Below are 18,462 nucleotides of genomic sequence, written 5' to 3'. Positions count from 1 at the left end.
TGCCGGCTGGGGTAATTTGACCATCAGATTAAGTCCTCCTGAAAAGGCTCCGTCTGGCTGCCTGGGACCCCAAGCCTACCCCCAGGAGCACTTGGCAGTTGTAGGGTGCTGTCTGTCTTCCCTTATGCCTCCCCACTTTGTGTAAGAAGAAACTCTCTTGTTGAAAAGTACGGAGGGTGGTGACACAATGTGTCCAAAGATGGCAAACAGCAAGATAGCTCTCAATGAACTACAGAATTTTTAGAGACCTTAGAGGCCATCCAGTTTATTCTAGAGATGGGTAAATTGAGGTCCACACAGCAGAAAAATCTTATCTAAGATACTGTGTATTATTTTCAGGGCAAGATCTGAAACCCAGGACTTCGGACATACTGTGAAAACTCTTGATAATTTACCTACAAATCCCTCCATTTCTTTTTGTAGAAAGAAACCAAAGAGAAAGAAAATTAGATTTGAAGGCTTGGTGAGGGTGGGGGTTTGCAGGAACAAGATGGATTTCCCCTGCTCTGGTACCAGGGTCCGAATCAAACTCAAATTTGAAGTCCCAGAACCACAGTGTTCACAGAGCCCTGCATGTCTAGGTGTCGAAGTGGAGTGGAGTCCAGATTCTAGTGGCTGACTCTAGTGTGTGTGATGGGAGAGCTTAGGAAGGAGGAGAGGCCAGACCCAGAGCTGTGGGCTGGCTCTTCCTAACTGGTCCATCATGGCAGACAACCTATGCACCATCGAGATGCTGAGACCATCTAGAAGATATGCCCAGTCCCCAAAACACATAGTGGAAGAATGTTGATACTGGTTCTCATGTCAGAGGTGAGGCAGGGAGGGTCTCAGTCACCTGGCCTTAGCTCCAGTTTCTTCAAGATGCACATCTACAGCCTAATGCCAAGTGGGAGGAAGTCGCAAGTCAGCAGGTGCATGGAAACTGACCTTGCTCTATCACAGATAGGAATATAAAAACTGGATACCCTCACCTGGGTCCTTGGCATCCTGACAGTGGTTACTAGTTCATCCTGTTCACTCCCATAATTTCCACTCAAGGAAGAGATGAAGAAGGATCCCAGAATTCAGTGTCTTCCCCTCAGACTCATCCCTTGGCTTCCCTTTCCTTCCTTCTCTTAGTCTGAAAGAGGCCCTTCATCACGAGGTGCACTGGCCACCATCTCTGTGAAAGTCAGTGTTCTCAACAACTGTGATTGCAGGTTCCTCAGTCCAAACCTTAAGGCCCCATTTGTTTTCCTGTCTTTCTCTCTGGCTAGAGAGATGTATTTCCTTTTGACATCACACTACTCCTCTATTAAACCTCAAATGATCTGGGAGAGATCAGCCAGAGCATTTCTGGTGACCCCAAAGGATATCAAGGAGATTCCTGAATTGTGGAATGTCAAAGGGGGCTTTTTCCTAAAGAAGAGCATTGAAGGTTTGCTAGACCATTGGGAACTGTGGATTGTCTCTTGATTTAAGGGACTAGAACGACTGTGGTGGAACCACTCAGCTGTTGGGGAATTGGGCCTATGTTGTAAAGCATGCAGAAGATGCTTTGCTAAGTTTAATGTCTTGTCAGACCAACTGGTGTGACTGGAGTTTAGAGGCTCAATTCAGGCATGTGATAGGATCACAGATGTCTGAGTGTTCTTTCTTTCCTTGGGAAGGAACCATGCTGCCCTGAAGCTCCTGAGTATGGGCATCCAGTGATTTGCCTCCTGTTCTTCTCCCTTCCTACTGTGTCTCCCCTGGGGTGGGGCACAAGGGCAGCAGGGCTGCTATCTTCGGAAGTGTTCCAGTGGAACCCCACTCCTGATACTAATCACGCTCAGTGGGGGCCTGCTCCGGCTTCCGCTTCTCCACGCTGCTTCCTCTGAGCGCTCCTGTCCTCTCTCTGACGCTGCTTCCTGACCTTGACTCTGACCAGTCGCTGCGGGGCTTTCCTTTGTGCTTGATCTAACCATGTGGTGGAACGATGGAAACGGAACATGGTTCTGTCAAGCACCGCGGAAAGCACCGTGCTCTCCTGCAGCATGGCCCGCCACCGCCGCCACCACCGCTGGACACCTCTCCTCTGCTCTGGAGCACCGCAGCCCACCACCTGCCAGACCCACCTCTCCCAGTCTCAACTCACCAAGGGCAGGAGGGTAGGAGTCTCAAAGGATGCAGATACAGTGCGAAATGGGTCTGGAGAAGCACCATGGGGCCCAGCTAAGATCTGTATCCACATCTCTTTCACAAAATGGAGTCAACCTCCCCCAAATCTAGTCTAGATGCCAGACAAGGAGTAGTAACTAGGTTCAAGCTCAGAAACTACTGTGTCTCTTCTTCCATTGGAAAGGAATGAGTATACCCAAGGCATATGCCCCATGGTTTCATGGGAGAGTCCCAACCCAAGGTCATTTTTCCAAGTGGCAGCTAACCCAAAGGGGAATTACTACTATTTGTGACCCCCTGCCCCTCCCACCACCACCTTTATTGGTATTCACTTTATTTGAAAGGAACGTGAGCTTGAGAATGGGTGAAACTCATGTGAGTCTGAGACTTTGGGTTTAACCTGAGGTTCCTTCTGAACCTCACTCCCATGTTTTATGAAAATGCTGTCCCTGAACCCCATGAAACCTAAAGTCCAGTGTGTTTCTGTGACCTGCAAAGCACAGTTAACATGGAGGTGCTGGGCTTCTCACCTGGTGCTAATTCTGTTTCAGGGGAGGGGAGTATGTGTGGATGTGGAAACCTGCTATCTCTGATAATAAAGAGAGGGATCTTGGTACCTCTTATTTTGCTTGTTTCTTGATAAATCCTAGACCCAGTGTAACCAGAAGATTGTGTTGTTCATTCCTATCCTGGAGTCTTTGTCCTATCCTGCAAGAGAGAGCTAAGGTGGGAACCTTAGCCCAGCTCAGAACTAGAAGCTGAGCCCTGGGCCCCCATCATGAGGTGTGACTCTTATTACTGCCTCTATCTGAGGTTACCCCTCAGAACCAGGAGCCCAACCATTGCTGAGTAATTTTTTAACACACATTGAGTGCTTGCTATAGGCCAGGCAGTGAACTGTTCCACATTATTACCTTGTTTCATGTTCACAAAATCTAAAGTCCCATTTTACAGGTGAGGATATTGAGGCTCAGGGAGGTTAACTAACTTACCCAGGGTCATCTGACTCCAGAGTGGCTGCACTGTACTGCTGTAATACCCACCTTCCCAGCTGTGGACAACCCCATTCCCTTGAATTAGAAAATTTAAAAACCTCGATTTGATAGGGACTTGAAATTTGCTTAAACTCTCCCTTTCAGACTTTCATCTGTTAGTAAAAAGAACTTGAGTAAGCAAGCATTATTCAAATGGCTCTTCCTCTCCAGCATGGACTTACAAAGATCCCCTTTAACACAGAGCAAATCCTTGAGCCTGGAGAAGTTCCCTTTCCCACCTTACAGAGGGGGGCATTCTGAGGCCCTCGGCACTGCCCCCAACATGGCTGGGACCAGGCCTCTGGGAGTGGGTCCATAATGGTGCCCTTCCATCAGTGCTTTACTGGCCCCACAGCCACAGGCTGTGATGAGGCAGTGCCGGCCTCAGACCGTGGGTATTTCCCTCTGTTTTCAGGCAGATGGCTGCACTCGTAATAGACTCCAATGGGGATAGCTTACTAGGACAGCTCTCTGCCCAACTGGTGACCAAACTCCTAGTAAAACAGTTGGCATCTTCCAGCCACTGGCAGCTGGTCCCCCAGCCTTGCCCATGAGTGGATGTCTGTGTGCCTGGCAGTGTTCTCCTGAATCATTCATCACTTATGACCCTTTGCTTATTCACGTCACTGTCTTTTCAAGCTGATGAGCCCTGACAAGCCTTATGCTCCCCCCAATTCCTCTTTCTGCTTCTTTCCTCCTTTCCTTTATTCCCCTCATCTTAGGGATATTGGGAATAAGGGAGGAGTGCTCTGGACATGTGAGTTAGCAAGGTCATGATGATCAGATAACAATGAATTTATGACTCCCAGTTAGCAAACTGGCTGCCCAAAGGATAATACAAAATGCATACTGTTGATGGCAGCAACCATCCTGGACCTGGTGCTGGCCTCTGATCCCAAGCCAGCCAAGTCCATTCAAAGCACGGGAGCATAGCTCCCTACCTGTCCCACACCCCTGGTCATCCAAATGTGACAAGTGTTCCTCCTGGGAAGTGGCTGTAGGGCAGGGATGTATAATAAAATTGTGTTGCTATGAATTTCCACCTCCTACCCCCACCCCCCGACTATTAAAGCTTGTCTGTGATCACATACCAAGTGTCGTTGTTCTGAGCTGCCTGCAAAAGGGGAGGAGGGCTCCAGGGGCAGGAGCAGGCAAGATGCCAGATGACATCAGCTCTTCCAAGGCCGGTTTCAGCGAGGTTGAGTTTTATGGCCCTTCTTCAAATCTTCTGGGATCCCTTCTGTCTGAACTCACCCCAAAGAGAAGAAGCAACAGCCTATTGCAGTTGGTCCTCTACTACTAAGTATTTCTGGCAGTGACAAATATGCATTGAGATTGAAATTGACTTTTAAAGCTCTGGAAAAGTTAAAAATACTTTTGGGTAGTTATGAGCATTAGGCATAACAAATGGCTCCGAGAAACCCTGGGTAGTTTCGGTAATGAAATATGAAGTGATGGAGATGGCATTTCGGGCTGGCTCTGACTGGGGAACGAAGTTTTTCGGTTATGTACATACGCCGTTATTAACGTTTCTGGCTCCCACTTCTATAAAATATCACATTCCGACCCCCTTGTTATTACAAACCAGGGCAATAACAAAAACAGCAGGGGGAAAAATGCTGGAAAGAACACATTAGTCCATCGAATCTAATTGCAAAATCATTTCATTAAAATGGGTCAGCGGCTCCATTGCAGAGGTCCACCAGTTATAATCTAACTATACTACTGAGAGCGATTCCTGCTAACTACAGGCTGCTCTCACCTTGATTAAAATGAAAATGCATTTAATAGGCGGCTGTCCCCAGCCACAGCCCAGCCGGTGCACGCCTTCAGGCTCATCGCCTTGAAGAGCAAACCGTGCTTCCTCCTGTCTTCCTGCCTTTAATCAGCAGTCAGGGTTCCTTCGCTTTGCAAGGATCCCAATATAGACACGTGGTGAAGGAAAAATCTCTGTATGTGTGTGTAATGCCCCTTCGTGCCATCACTCTGTGGATCCACTGGTGCAGAGAACAAGAGAAGGTAGTCATCTAACAGGGTTTGCAAAATGAAATTTGCCCAGGACTCGGCATGCTGATGGGTCTGGAAGAAAATGGTGCAGGTCAGAGTTACCAAGTGGAACGAAGCTGGCAAGCCAAGGGCAGGAGATTTACATAATACATTGAACCAGGAAGCCACTTGAATAACTGTGGGGATGTGTCCACAGATTTTGCTCACACAAGCCTAGGGGCAGAAGAGGAGGTGGAGGAACGGGGATGGAGAGAGAGCAGAGAAGGAAAGGGGGACAGGTCTAGGCTTCTGACTCCCTGTCTTAGGTAGGTAGTATCACTTCAGAATTAGAGACCCACCAAGTTCATTCTCAATCAGGAATTACCACAGGGATATCATACGAGGTGTGCACGACTAAGAGGGTGGAGGAGATCTGAGTCCTGCCCCACCATAGCCCACTGTGGAAAAATACCCCATTCAATCCACCTGCACCAAGTCTGGCTATATGATCATTCCTACAGGGACCTGGGAAAACCTTTGGGGAGAAGCACGTCTGCAGCAAAACATGTTAACCACGTGGAGCCAGGCAGCAGCCTGCCCAGACTGAGTGACCTGTGGGCCTCAGTTTCCTTGCCTATAAAATAGAGTTATCCTAACCTCAGAGTGTTGCAAGGATTCAATGAGATAATTCATTTGAAATGGGAAGCATAGTGTCCGGCTCAGTATATGTTCAGTAAATGGCCACTGTTACTGCTAGCTACACTCATTTTCACAGCCTCTGAGCTGCCAAATATTCTGCCAGGTTGTAGGAAAAAAAAAAAAAAAAACAGTGCTAGAGTCACAAGCATCCATACAACTCCTGAGGTTCTCCACCTCCTTAATCTTATTTTCATCTGCGCAACAGCTCCTGGAAGATAAAGGCAGTTATTTGGTTCCCATTTTACATGGAGAGAGACTGAGACTAGTAAGTTGCCAAGGCCTGAACAAGCCTGTGCTCCCTTCTGCTAATGCTCCTAATGCAAATAAAATCACCAAGTTGCCTCACCTAGTGGAGCAAACAAATAATGTTCACATTCTCTGAAACACTTCCCAATACTCATGTACAGGACACGCAGGTGCTCATGACACCCCACTTGTGCATTGGACAAATGTGGACCCATCTCTTGTTTTGTGCCTCGCATTGTGCTAGTGAAATGTTGAGGGTGAAAGGATGAAGGAAACCTGGCCCCATTGATAAGCTTATGTCTGGTGGGAGAACCAGAGCTCCCTCAGTTCCCACCAGCATGATTCAAGGTCTCACTGAAGTTTGCCCAGGTGCCCAGGGATCATTTGTGATCATGGAGGCAACTCCCCGAGGCATCTCTCAGAGACACCATGTTGTCGGTCCCGTTACCATTACTGTGCAACTTTGGGAGAAATTCCTTTTCAAAAAAGCAAATCTCAGCACCAACTTTTAGCTCATCGGAACTCGCCTTTCACTATAGTTACATAGAATGTGCTCTGAAAAAGAGGCCAAATCTGACCCTCAGATACATTTTGCTCATCTTCACAGTATTTTAAATTGGAATTTATTACCAATATTGTTTATATGGATTCTCTTTTTAAAAAACAAAGCAACATCAGGCAACCCTGAGCCAAATTTCCAAGCGTTAAGGCTGGGGCTCCAATTCCCCAGGTTCCCAGCCCTCATTGTTGTCTTCCCAATCTTACAGCCAAGTGTCGATGGTCATTTGTTGCCGTGTGCTTGGCCTGTACTCATTTTATTACCTGCTGGGGTAATAAAGGCCCCTGAGTTTGCAACCCCTTCCCATAATTTGTCCCTACCCCTGGCATAGTCCCCATCAAAGCATCATCAAAATCTTGTAATTTGGATTTTCATGAACATTTAGAGGGTCCATGAATGATAGGAGTCGTGGAGCAGGTAGCGCCCCCTCCCCGAAATTGTAGACTGAATTCTGTACACCTGCGCCAAGTATCACCTCCCCAAGGAGAACATTCATAACTCGTCAGCTTCTCAAAAAGATCTGTCACCCCCAAAAGCATAAGGGCCCACAGATCTTGAGCCTGGTCTCCCTGAGGATGGTGATGAATAACAAAGATCCATGGGAAGGAGGCAGTAAGGCTGGGGGCAGGGAAAGCACCAACAAGGTGGCCATATAGCGAAGGAGATGCCATGTCTGTTAATTGACCCCTAACACCCCCCAACTCATTCACCCATCTCTGTCCCCCACCCCCACTACCCACAACCTGGGGCTCTGCATGGAACTCGGGTGACGCTGACGTCCCCTCTTTGGCCCCTCCCAGGCTCCGAGGATTACCGCAGCAGGTTCAGCAGTGAGTGCTTCATGGACCTCGTGTGCCCCGAGAAGTGCCGCTGCGAGGGCACTATTGTGGACTGCTCCAACCAGAAGCTGGCCCGCATCCCAAGCCACCTCCCTGAATACGTCACCGACCTGTAAGTCCAACCTCGGCATGAACTCGCTACTCCTCCCCACACATCAGTCACCCAGAGCCAGCGTGGGCAGGGTCTCCTGGAGGTGACCCCTTCCTGGCTCAGTCATGTGCTGCTTGGCTGTCTTTCCCATACTGGTCTGAAGGTAGATACCCAGGCATCTCCTGTGGACAGCTTGCTTGCAAATGTTCATTCTACACATATTTTCTGACCACCCCCTGTGAGCCGGCATCATGCTAAGCCCACCAGTTTCTACAACAGAGCAGAGCAGGTAGTCCCTGCCAGCCCTTATGGAGCTTACAGTAAAACCAGAAAGTTGGGTGCTAAATAAAGAATTGTAGTGAAGTGAGAGAACAACTAGAATGATTAAATATATCTGGCCTCCAATGAGCCATGTCTCAGCTATTGGAGAGGCTGAGGCAGGAGAATCACATGAGTCTAGGAATTTGAGGCTGCAGTGAGCTATGATCATATCAGTACACTCCAGCCTGGGCCACAGAGTGAGACCTGGTCTCTGAAACAAAAAAAAATTTTTAATTAAAAATTTTTTTAAAAGTTACAGCCTCGTGGAGGACAAAAGCACAGCATGTGGGGACTGACAGACGTGGGGCTGGCACCTGACTCTGGCAGGCTTCCTAAGATTAGGCCATTTGCTCCTCGGATCTGAGACTCAGTTTCTTAGCTGTCAAATGGGGGAGATAATTAATGCCTACCTCCTAGGGTGGTTGGGGAAACCAAGAAAGAGAATGCAAGCATGGAACTCATCTTGAATCCTGGCACAGAGTAAGCCCCGGATGAGTGGTTGTGGTCTTCGTTATTCTTATTGTTGTTGTCCTCTCTAACTTCACAAGTCATCAGAGGAAACAGCAAGGCCCCTTTCCCTGCCCTGCTGCTCTCCCTGAACACCTGTGAAATTCCCGAGCTGCTCCGGGTAGAGGGAAGCACTTAGGAAGGAACTGAAGGGCTTGGAGGATTGGGAGACCCTGGAGAAACCTTCCTGGGGGTTTTAAGTTGTCATTGGTATGTCCACAAAATGAAAACAGATACTTGGTAATTGATGGGTGCTGAAAACAACGCATGCCCACGCGGAGTACTCAGAAAGTCCCCTACACCCCAGCCAAAGGAGGCTTCCTCCAGGAGAAGGCGGAAGCAGCACTGCATATGCCTCCCCCACCTGCTGGGCCCCTCTGTCGATGGGACTGATGGCAAAGCTTCCAATGGCTCTGTGGACCTTCACTGGGTGTGAGGTTCAGGCGCCAACACACCCAAAGCCCTGGGGAGTGCCAGGAGGGGCCCTGTCCACAGTTAACCTATGACTCATCTTCTTGCTTCCTACACAGGCGACTGAATGACAATGAGATATCTGTTCTGGAGGCCACTGGCATCTTCAAGAAGTTGCCCAACCTGCGGAAAATGTAAGTCAACTTCAGGAACTTGGCAGCAGCCTCTGTTCTCTAGCCAGAGCCTGTGTTCTAGACTAGAGGAACCAGGGGACCGGCCTCTCCCCTAGCCTCTGCTCCAGCCCCTCCCAGCCTCCTCCTCAGCCCCGCTGTGGCCTCTGTTAGGAAACAAGACATGTAGACACAGACCAAAGTGATGCTTCATGGTTTTAGTTGAGTGTTATACAGAGCAAGCATTCCACACCATCCCTGACCCCACCCTGGACCCTCTGCTCACCCCACCCCTATACCCCATCCAACAGCTACCCCAGGGCTAGTGTGTAGGACTCAGGTAAGGACTAGTGATGCGGCACAGGTGTCTAAGGTCTATGCTATTTGGCGTTTTTTGTGTGGTGACAGTTAGATGTCTGTTTTCAAATGGAATCAAAAGACCCCGCATCACTGATACACATCAGAGGGAACATGCCAGCAGCTTCCCACGATGGGTTTCCGTCTAGGAGTTCGTGGGTCTGACCGTGCCTTGGCCTAGGCAAGGGCCTACACGCCTATATTGGCTTCTCCACTGCCAGAGATGCACATCATCCTAACCCTCTCCCTGCCTAACCCTGACTAGGCTTGGGCCTAGTCATAAAGGTAATGAGAATGATGTTGGTGCACCGGTAGAGTCCTTGTCCTGAGCTAGGGACCATGCTGCCTGCCTCACACACATTGTCTCACTGAGTCTTCACCCACCCGTCCAGCGCTGGCTTCACAGTCCCCTTTGTGCAGGTGAGGAAGCCAAGGCTCAAAAAGTTTCTGTGACTTCTCTAAGACCACACAGCTAATGGGTCCCAGAGCTGGCATTCCGACTTGGGTCCACCTGCAATCATGCTAGTGTGAGGCTGGCTTGCTTCTCCTCGTCTTCCCTTCCGGGCCCCCCAGCAGAGGTAGCAGCACAGAAGGGGAGGCTCTTTACTATCTCATCCCCGGGGAGGCACTCTTCTCTTTAGCCCCTCTCCCTTCCCCCACCCCAAACTTCATGCCTCCTGGCCCTGGAGTTCAGGTCTGCCTTGAAAACCAGGGAGATAAGTCCATCCTCATGATTCATGGATTCCATATTTGAGAATTCGCTAAAATTTGTGTAAGTCCAAAGTCAAGACTCTCCATGCCTTTGTCATTCTCGGGCATGCACAGAACAGAAAAAAAAAAAAAAAAAACGGAGTCACCTACACCCATGTTCCCAGCTGGGGTCAAGTGAGGCCACGCTCTGCCTTCTTCTGTCACCTCTCATGCTGTCAGCCAGCGTCCTTTTGCATTATATTCAGTGCCATGTGTTTTGCATGTTTGTGGTTTTTGTTGGTGATTTTGCTGTTTAAAATGCGTCCCCCAGACACAGTGCTGAAGGGCCGTCTAGCCATCCTAAGTGTGCAAAGGGTGTGATGTGTCTTCCAGAGGACATGTGCGTGAGAGCTTGAGTTATAGTGCTGCTGGTCATGAGTTCAACGTTATAGATCAGCCATATGTGTGAAATAAGGTATCTTTAAACAGAAGCACACATATGATAAGGTTATATGTTGATAGGTTGATTAAAATGTGGAGACCAGAGGCTCACAAGACCCTAAACTTGTATTTCCCCAAAGAGCAACGCTTTGGTATTCACTAATGCAGTGTTCCCAGCAACTGTGTACAACGTAACTACTGCGAGTGCGGCTTCAGTGTCCCTTATCTGAAATGCGTGGGGTCAGAAGTGTTTCAGATTTCAGATATTTTGGATCAGGATTTGGGAATGTTTGCGTGTACACAATGAGACGTCATGAGGCTAGGAAGCAAGTCTAAACACGAAATTCGCTTACGTTTCATATACACCGTAAACACAGCCTGAAGGTAGCTATGCAATATTTTTAGTAATTTTGTGCATGAAACAAAGTTAATGCGCATTGAACCTTCAGAAAGCAAAGGTGTCAGGTGTGGAATTTTCTACTTGTGGCATCATATCAGCTCTCAAAAAGTTTTGGACATTCTGGTTAGGGATGCTTGCCTATAAAGAGAGTGGACTGCACCACCTTGTTTCTTTCTTGTTCCCCGTGCTCCCACCCATGCATTCCCTGCCGACAAATAGGACAGAGGCCTTATAGGCCCTGGGCAGCATCTGGATCTCACTGGTACTACTCAGATCGCTTCCCTCCCTCCCTCCCTGCCTGCAGCCACCGCCTTGGTCATGGCTCCAGCGACTGCTCTGTAACGGGGAGCAGTGGAGAGTATGTTGGGGGGCCAGCTGAGAGAGGGCACACTTGGGTGAGGATCACGGCTGTCACTGGGGTCCAGTGCCCCAGTAGCTTCAGGGTCCCAACACTAGCATCACCCATCACCTGGCAGGAATTATTATTTTTATTTCAACCCAGAGAAACGCACACTTCGTTTTTAACCTGAAGACAGAAACTTACAAGCCTATGGGCGTGAGCAGATATTAAGGTGAATCAAGCTGGCCAAGTGCCAGCTTATCTACTGAACAGGATCTGCTAGTATTTGCTTCTGTGAAGAAATATGTACTCTCCCATTTGAGGTGAAACTCAAGCACTTTGAGTCTTTCATCCTCCCAGTTTTGATAGGAACATGAGTATAGAGAGTATTTCTGTATGCCCCAGAAAACAACAGCACAAACACATAATAAGTGTCAACAAACTCCCAGCATCAATAACCAAGCAACAAAAGGGAGTGGTGAGGTCTCTGGAAAAGTGTGGGCCTAGATCTCATCAAAAGGGACAGATGTCACTCAGCTCATCCCAGTACTTGCCATGTTGGAATAAAGGTGAGGGCTGCCAAATGTTTCCACTTCTCAGGAGCTGCCACAAGTCCAGGTATGGAGAAAAAATGGGCAGACAAGCCTGTGTGCGTTCTGAGTTCAGCTCTGCCCTTCCCAGCTATGTGACACTAGGAATGTCCTTAGCCTTTCTGAGCCTTAGTTTCATCATTTACGTATAGGAATAAATCCACCTGCCTTATAAGTTATTATGAGGATCAGAAATATGAGGCAATAAAGATGAAAGACATGGCTGTGGTACTGGGGAGACCGGGTGCAGAAAGACAGGAGAGGGCATCTGAGCTGAGTGACCCAGAATAGCTGGTTATATATTTAAAACAGGGGTTGCACACCCAGACACTTTCAGGAGCCTGGGAGTAGCACAAATATGGAACATGTCTGCATGCAAGGCCATAAAACGAATAATAATAGCTAGCAGTGAGCACAAATTAAACACTTTACCCTGTGCCAGACAGTACAGATATGAATGCACTTAACCCTCACCAAGAAACCCTCAGGGGCTCTGAACTAACCCAAAGATGGAGAGAGGCCCCCTGGGTGGCCCTGGCTTTGCATTTTGTGGTTTCCTGGGACCTGCGTCATCATCAGTAAGATACTGCTCTGAGACTGTGATAGGGCTCTTAGAAAACCTCCATGCATTTGTTTTGTTTCTGGAGTGCTTGCCCCAAGCTGCACTTTCTGTCCTTCAGCTACTGCTGCCTGTAGTTGTGAGCGGTGCTTTGATGGATGGAGAGATGGCAGCAGCCAGCTCTTCTGGAAAATTCTATCCCCCTCTTTTTTACTCTCCTTCTGTTTTCCATTCTCCCAGCCTGAGGAAATCCAGTTCACAAACCTTACAGTAATGTGATGTTAATTTTGCTCATTTAAAGAAACAGATGTCAGGAAATGGGAACCCTCCCACTTCATGGCTGCTTTAACTCATCTTCATTGCCCATCCCTTGTATTTTAACCCCCGCAAGAAGCTCAACTCTCTGGAGCAAAAGCCTTCTCCTCTGGCATTCGGGTGAGTTACAGCTGCTGGAGAGCCTTTATCTCTCCTCCCGCATCTAATTTGGGGGTAATTTGCAGTCTCCCCAGTGCATTACCTTCATTCCTGGGTTATCCCAGACCAGCGCTACCAGGATTTATAAGAAAACTGGCCAAGTTAAAGGAGAGCCAGGCAGGGAGTGGAAATCCAGTCTGTGAGTCTGCTGTCTCAGACCTTGGGCGAGGGATGCTGGGAATGCTCACTCCTGTTTTCCTGGCAAGATGGGAAGGAGAGAAGGAGAACGGGGTCATGCCGAGGAGCAGGGAGGGAACAAAGGCACCGACTGTTTCCTCCACACCTGGCCACAAGTGCAGGCACGGCCTTGCCCTGCGGTCTAGTCCCTCCTTGGGAAGAGGGAAGGCGGCCTGCATTGAGCCCCCAGCTCTGTCACTTGCTGCAAGTCAGTCCCTAAGGGAGGTCTCACCCCCGGCATCGCTGTGGGTCTGCCCAGAGCGCAGACCAGGGACTTGGTGTGGTCCTAGATCCCCTTCCAGTGCTCTGGGACCTGAAGCAGTGCCTTCCTGCTCTGCGGCTCAGTATCTTCAGCAGTAAAATGGTCCTAGTCTATCTCTGAGCCCGCCAATTCTACCAGCTTTCGTGTGCTCTATGAGTTCACGGGCTCCACCTCCACCTGCGATTTCCTTGTTTGCAGAAGATGGTTCCCCATGCAAGGCTCTGAACAGGCTGTCTGCTTGGGAGGCTGGACTCTGCCCTGAGCTAGTATAAACACTGTCATCACCTTCAGCTCATCCATCTGGCCAGGGATGCTTTCCAGGGCCAGGCATTTTGATGGTCCACAGAAGCCCCCAGCAACCCTGCTAGGGAGAACTGGGAACTCGCGGTGCTAATGGCTCTGCAGCATCTGCTTGCTCTTCTGATCTCTCATGAGGTCTGTGCAGGATGTCAGCATGCAGCCTCGGACGGAAGGGCTGCTTTCAGACCTCAGGGGCAGACTCAGAAATGGCAGCACCGGCCAGGCACGGTGGCTCACGCCTGTAATCCCAGCAATTTGGGAGGCCGAGGTGGGTGGATCACCTGAGGTCTGGAGTTCGAGACCAGCCTGACCAACATGGCAAGACCCCATCTCTACTAAAAATACAAAAAAAATTAGCAGGGTGTGGTGGCAGGCACCTGTAATCCCAGCTACTCAGGAGGCTGAGGCAGGAGAATCACTTGAACCCAGGGACAGAGGTTGCAGTGAGCCGAGATCGCGCCATTGCACTCCAGCCTGGGCGACAAGAGCAAAACTCCATCTCAAAAAAAAAGAAAAGAAAAGAAAAGAAAGAAATGGCAGCACTGAGGGCTTGATAGGACCAAGCTCACTTTAAGCAAATACAATATCCAAAATCTTGAATTTTGCAAAGAAGTAATATCCACATAGCCAAAGAAATACTCACTTATGAAAAAAAAGGTTCAATGGAGTACATTTGATATGCCAGAAAACGTGGCTTCAAATCCCAGTTCTGTCAGCTGCGTGACTGCGAGCAAGTTAGTTAATCTCTCTCAACCTCACTCCCATCATCCATAAAATGGAACAATAATAATAAATTAATAAATCAGTCCGACAGCCATTGTTTTCAGGGTTTGATGTGGTTGTGTTGGTCAGATCCCTCATGAGGTGCCTAGTACATAAGGAGTGGTCAACAAGTAGTAACTGGAAAGCACCTATTCGTTTGTATCAGGGATCCTTAACTGGTGAGAAAGCTAGAAGTTCCACAAATGCCCTAGTCCTAAGGAGTTGGGGGCATGCTTTATATTTTTCTCCTGCCTTCCTCTTGAAAATTAGTGCTTAGCGAGAGTCTCTAATGAAGAGAGAAAATAAGTTTGAGAGCCACTATTTTAACTCTGTTAGTCCCCCAGAGCGTTGAAAAGACAATTCCACAGGAAAAAACTTCAAATCCCATCCAGTCTACTTTTTTAAATTGATACATAACAATTGTACCTATTTATGGGACACGTGATATTTTGATACATGCATGCAATGTACAGTGATCAAACAGGATATTTAGGATATCCGTCACTTCTAACATTTATCATTTCTTTGTGTTGGAAGTATTTCAAATCTTCTAGCTATTTTGAAATATATATTATTGCCTACTGTGACTGTCACCCTATCAAACACTAGAACTTATTCCTTTTAGCTCCCCATTAACCAACCTCTCTTCATCTCCCCTAAACCTTCCCAGCCTCTGGTAACCGTCCTTCTACTCCCTACCTCCATGAGATCAACGTTTTTTAGCTCCCACGTATGAGGAGGAACATATGATGGTTGCCTTGCTGTGCCTGGCTCAATTCACTTAACACAATGACCTCCAGTGCCATTCACGTTGCTGCGAATGACAGGTTTTCATTCTTTTTATGGCCGAATAGTATTCCATTGTGTGTATATACACATTTTCTTTCTCCATTCATCCACTGACCAGGCAGTCTGTTTCACAAGGGTAGCCTCACCTGTGTAGGGCCGGAGTCCCTGCTCCCTGGGCCAGATGCTAAAGACCAAAGGTCAGGGAGCCCAAGACTAAGCTCCTTCCACCATCCAGTCCTCGGTCTCCCCAGCAGCTGCAGGGCAGGTCATTCCCTCCCTGTATCAAGACCGTCTGCTCTTTTTGATTCTCCCCCATTCTGTGTCTTCCTTCTAGAAACCTGAGTAACAATAAGATCAAGGAGGTGCGAGAGGGAGCTTTCGATGGAGCAGCCAGCGTGCAGGAGCTGATGCTGACGGGGAACCAGCTGGAGACAGTGCATGGGCGCATGTTCCGTGGCCTCAGTGGCCTCAAAACCTTGTGAGTTCCTGTGGTGGAGCCTGGGCCAAGACCCAGAGGGAGATGAGAGGGCAGGGGAACTAGAGACAGACTATGAAGGCAAGTGGGACCTAGGCGCTGTCTCGGCCTGCTGAATCCCTCTCTATTCCTGGAGTCAGAGTCATCAGATCTTCCACAGCCTTGGATGGGAAAGAATTTAGCATGCTGAACCCCCTCCAGCATACACACACACACACACCCAACGTAGCCACCCACTCTCGCGTATACACATATATAGATCCATACCAGAAACTTGCTGAAGGAGGCACACAAACACACATTGACTCACAAACATAAGCACAAGGACCTCTATAAAAATGATATATGCAGACACATGCAACATGCACATAAACATATACACAAACAGGCACAGACATACAAGCACACACATATATACAAGCTGATAGCTACAACCACTTCTTGATTCTCTCTTCTCCTCCCAGAAATACGTGTGCACACCTTGCAGCCACACGATATGCGTGTGTATACATACCTATGCATGACATGTGCTTCCAAGAAAGCACGCACCAGCAACAATGTACACACACAATACACACAGCCCCAGTGGGGCTCCAGTCCCTGCGATCACAAGACAAACCTGAGCAATGTGGCTGGACTGAGCTTAGAATCGGCAAAAGCATCTCACCTATACACACACCCTCGCCACCGTGGCACCATTTGGGACAGAAAAGATCATGCCTGTGCTCTCTCATCCCCACCCCTCTCCCTGTAGGATGCTGAGGAGTAACTTGATCAGCTGTGTGAGTAATGACACCTTTGCCGGCCTGAGTTCGGTGAGACTGCTCTCCCTCTATGACAATCGGATCACCACCATCACCCCTGGAGCCTTCACCACACTTGTCTCCCTGTCCACCATGTAAGTTCTCCTGGGTCCACTGCCCACGCACTCTGGGGTCCCACTCTGCAAAGCGCTGTTCTCCCAGCTCCCTGTTACCTCTGGCCAAGCTCATCTATCCATCTGTCCACTTAAAAACTCGTCAGGCTTTCTGTATGTGCCAGGCATCGTCTAGGTGCTGAGGCTGCACACGCCCAGCCCCTCCTTCCTGGCGCTCACAGCATAGTGAATTGACACAGAAAGCAGATCCACAGTGATTTGAAAACCCAAGTTGGAAGGCCAGGTGTGGTGGCTTATGCCTGTAATCCTAGCACTTTGGGAGGCTGAGGTGGGTGGATCACCTGAGGTGAGGAATCCGAAACCAGCCTGACCAACATGGTAAAACCCCTTCTCTACTAAAAATACAAAAGCTAGCCAGGTTTGGTGGCAAGTATCTGTAATCCCAGCTACCTGGGAGACTAAGGCAGGACAGTTGCTGGAACCTGGGAGGTGGAGGCTGCAGTGAGCCGAGATCATGCCACTGCGTAACAGCCTGGGTGACTGAGCAAGACTCCCTGTCAAAAACAACAACAAAAAAAAACAAAAAAAAAAAAACATGGGCTTTGCTGAGAAAAACTGGAGCTGTATTCTGGAAGGCAAGTGGGAGTTAGCGGTTGAGGAAAGTGGACACTGCAGTTCCTTCAGAGGGAAGGGCATGTCCAAGGGCCCTGTGGTTGGTTGCAACAGAGCAAATACATGGGACTGAACATCTGCCAGCATGGTCACAGCGCTGAATGAGGGAGGGCATGACGTAAGGCAAGGCTGGAGAGGAAGCCAGGGTCAGGCTGCAGGACTGCTGTGGACCATCTGGTCTTTGTCCAGAGCACATTAGGAAGACTGGAACCTTAAAGTAGACCAGTAACATCACCAGACAGGGGCTTAAAAAGGTGTCACTGGTGGCCAGGCTTGGTGGCTCACGCCTGTAATCCCAGCACTTTGGGAGGCCACGGCGCGTGAATCACGAGGTCAAGAGATCAGACCATCCTGGCCAACACGGTGAAATCCCGTCTCTACTAAAAATGCAAAAATTGGCTGGGCGTGGTGGCGCATGCCTGTAGTCCCAGCTACTTGGGAGCCTGAGTCAGGAGAATCGCTTGAACCCGGGAGGCGGAGGTTGCAGTGAGCCGAGATTGTGCCACTGCATTCCACTCCAGCCTGACAACAGAGCGAGGCTTCATCTCAAAAAAAAAAAAAAAAAAAAATTATTTCCTTAATTAATTTTTTTAAAAAAACAAACAAAAAAAAAGATGCCATTAGCTGCTTCAGTGGGTATCGGAACCAGAATTAGAACCCAGCTTTCTGGACACCTAAAAGAGTGCTCCTGCCTGGGTAGTGCACTGTTGTGGGAAGGGAGCCTCTGTGGAATAATGGGTAAGACTCTAGAGCCAAATTTCCTAGGTTCAAATCCTGGCTGTGCCTCTTGTTAGCTCTGTGACCTTGAGAAAGTGACTTCATCTCTGTGTGTTTCCATTTCCCTTCTGCATAATCTGCCTCCTAGGATGGTTATGAGGATTGAATCTGGTGATGCCTGAAAACACACAGCAAGGGCCTAGGTGTAGAAAGTGCTCAACACATGCGCGTTTTACAGCTGCTCATCGTATTTCCACGTGGCTCTGTTATCCTTAGTCGCTGGTTCATTGTCCCCTCTCTAACCTTCCCCGAAGACCCTTCGGAAGGCGGAAGGAAGGGCTGCTGCTGCACCTTCTGTTGCTGCCCTATGCCTCTTCTGTCGCTGCCCTGCGCCTCTTCTGTCGCTGCCCTACGCCTCTTCTGTCGCTGCCCTACGCCTCTTCTGTTGCTGCCCTATGCCTATTGCACTTGGAATCAAAGCCGAAGTTAGAGGAGGGCCTAAAGGCCAGCCCCACGTCATCTGGCCCCTCATGCCCTGCCTGTCCCCTCCCTGCCTCCATTCTAGCTTCACGGGGCTC

The 18,462-nt window shown here is 48.9% G+C and overlaps 1 protein-coding gene across 5 annotated transcripts in view; it reads left to right on the top strand.

Moving 5' to 3' along the window:
- SLIT3 (slit guidance ligand 3) overlaps nt 1-18,462 on the top strand; it is a 636,360-nt gene that overhangs the window by 528,806 nt on the left and 89,092 nt on the right. For all 5 annotated transcript variants that reach the window (XM_017960112.2, XM_017960114.2, XM_017960113.3 and 2 more), the window contains 4 exons: nt 7,464-7,614; nt 8,952-9,026; nt 15,478-15,621; nt 16,373-16,516. In XM_017960112.2, the coding sequence (XP_017815601.1) occupies nt 7,464-7,614; nt 8,952-9,026; nt 15,478-15,621; nt 16,373-16,516 (514 nt within the window). The remainder of the gene's footprint in view (nt 1-7,463; nt 7,615-8,951; nt 9,027-15,477; nt 15,622-16,372; nt 16,517-18,462) is intronic.

Source organism: Papio anubis, chromosome 5 (assembly GCF_008728515.1).
Source record: "Papio anubis isolate 15944 chromosome 5, Panubis1.0, whole genome shotgun sequence".
NCBI lineage: Eukaryota > Metazoa > Chordata > Mammalia > Primates > Cercopithecidae > Papio > Papio anubis.
The sequence above is the reverse complement of the archived record's forward strand: the minus strand, read 5'-3'. Positions and strand labels throughout refer to the sequence as shown.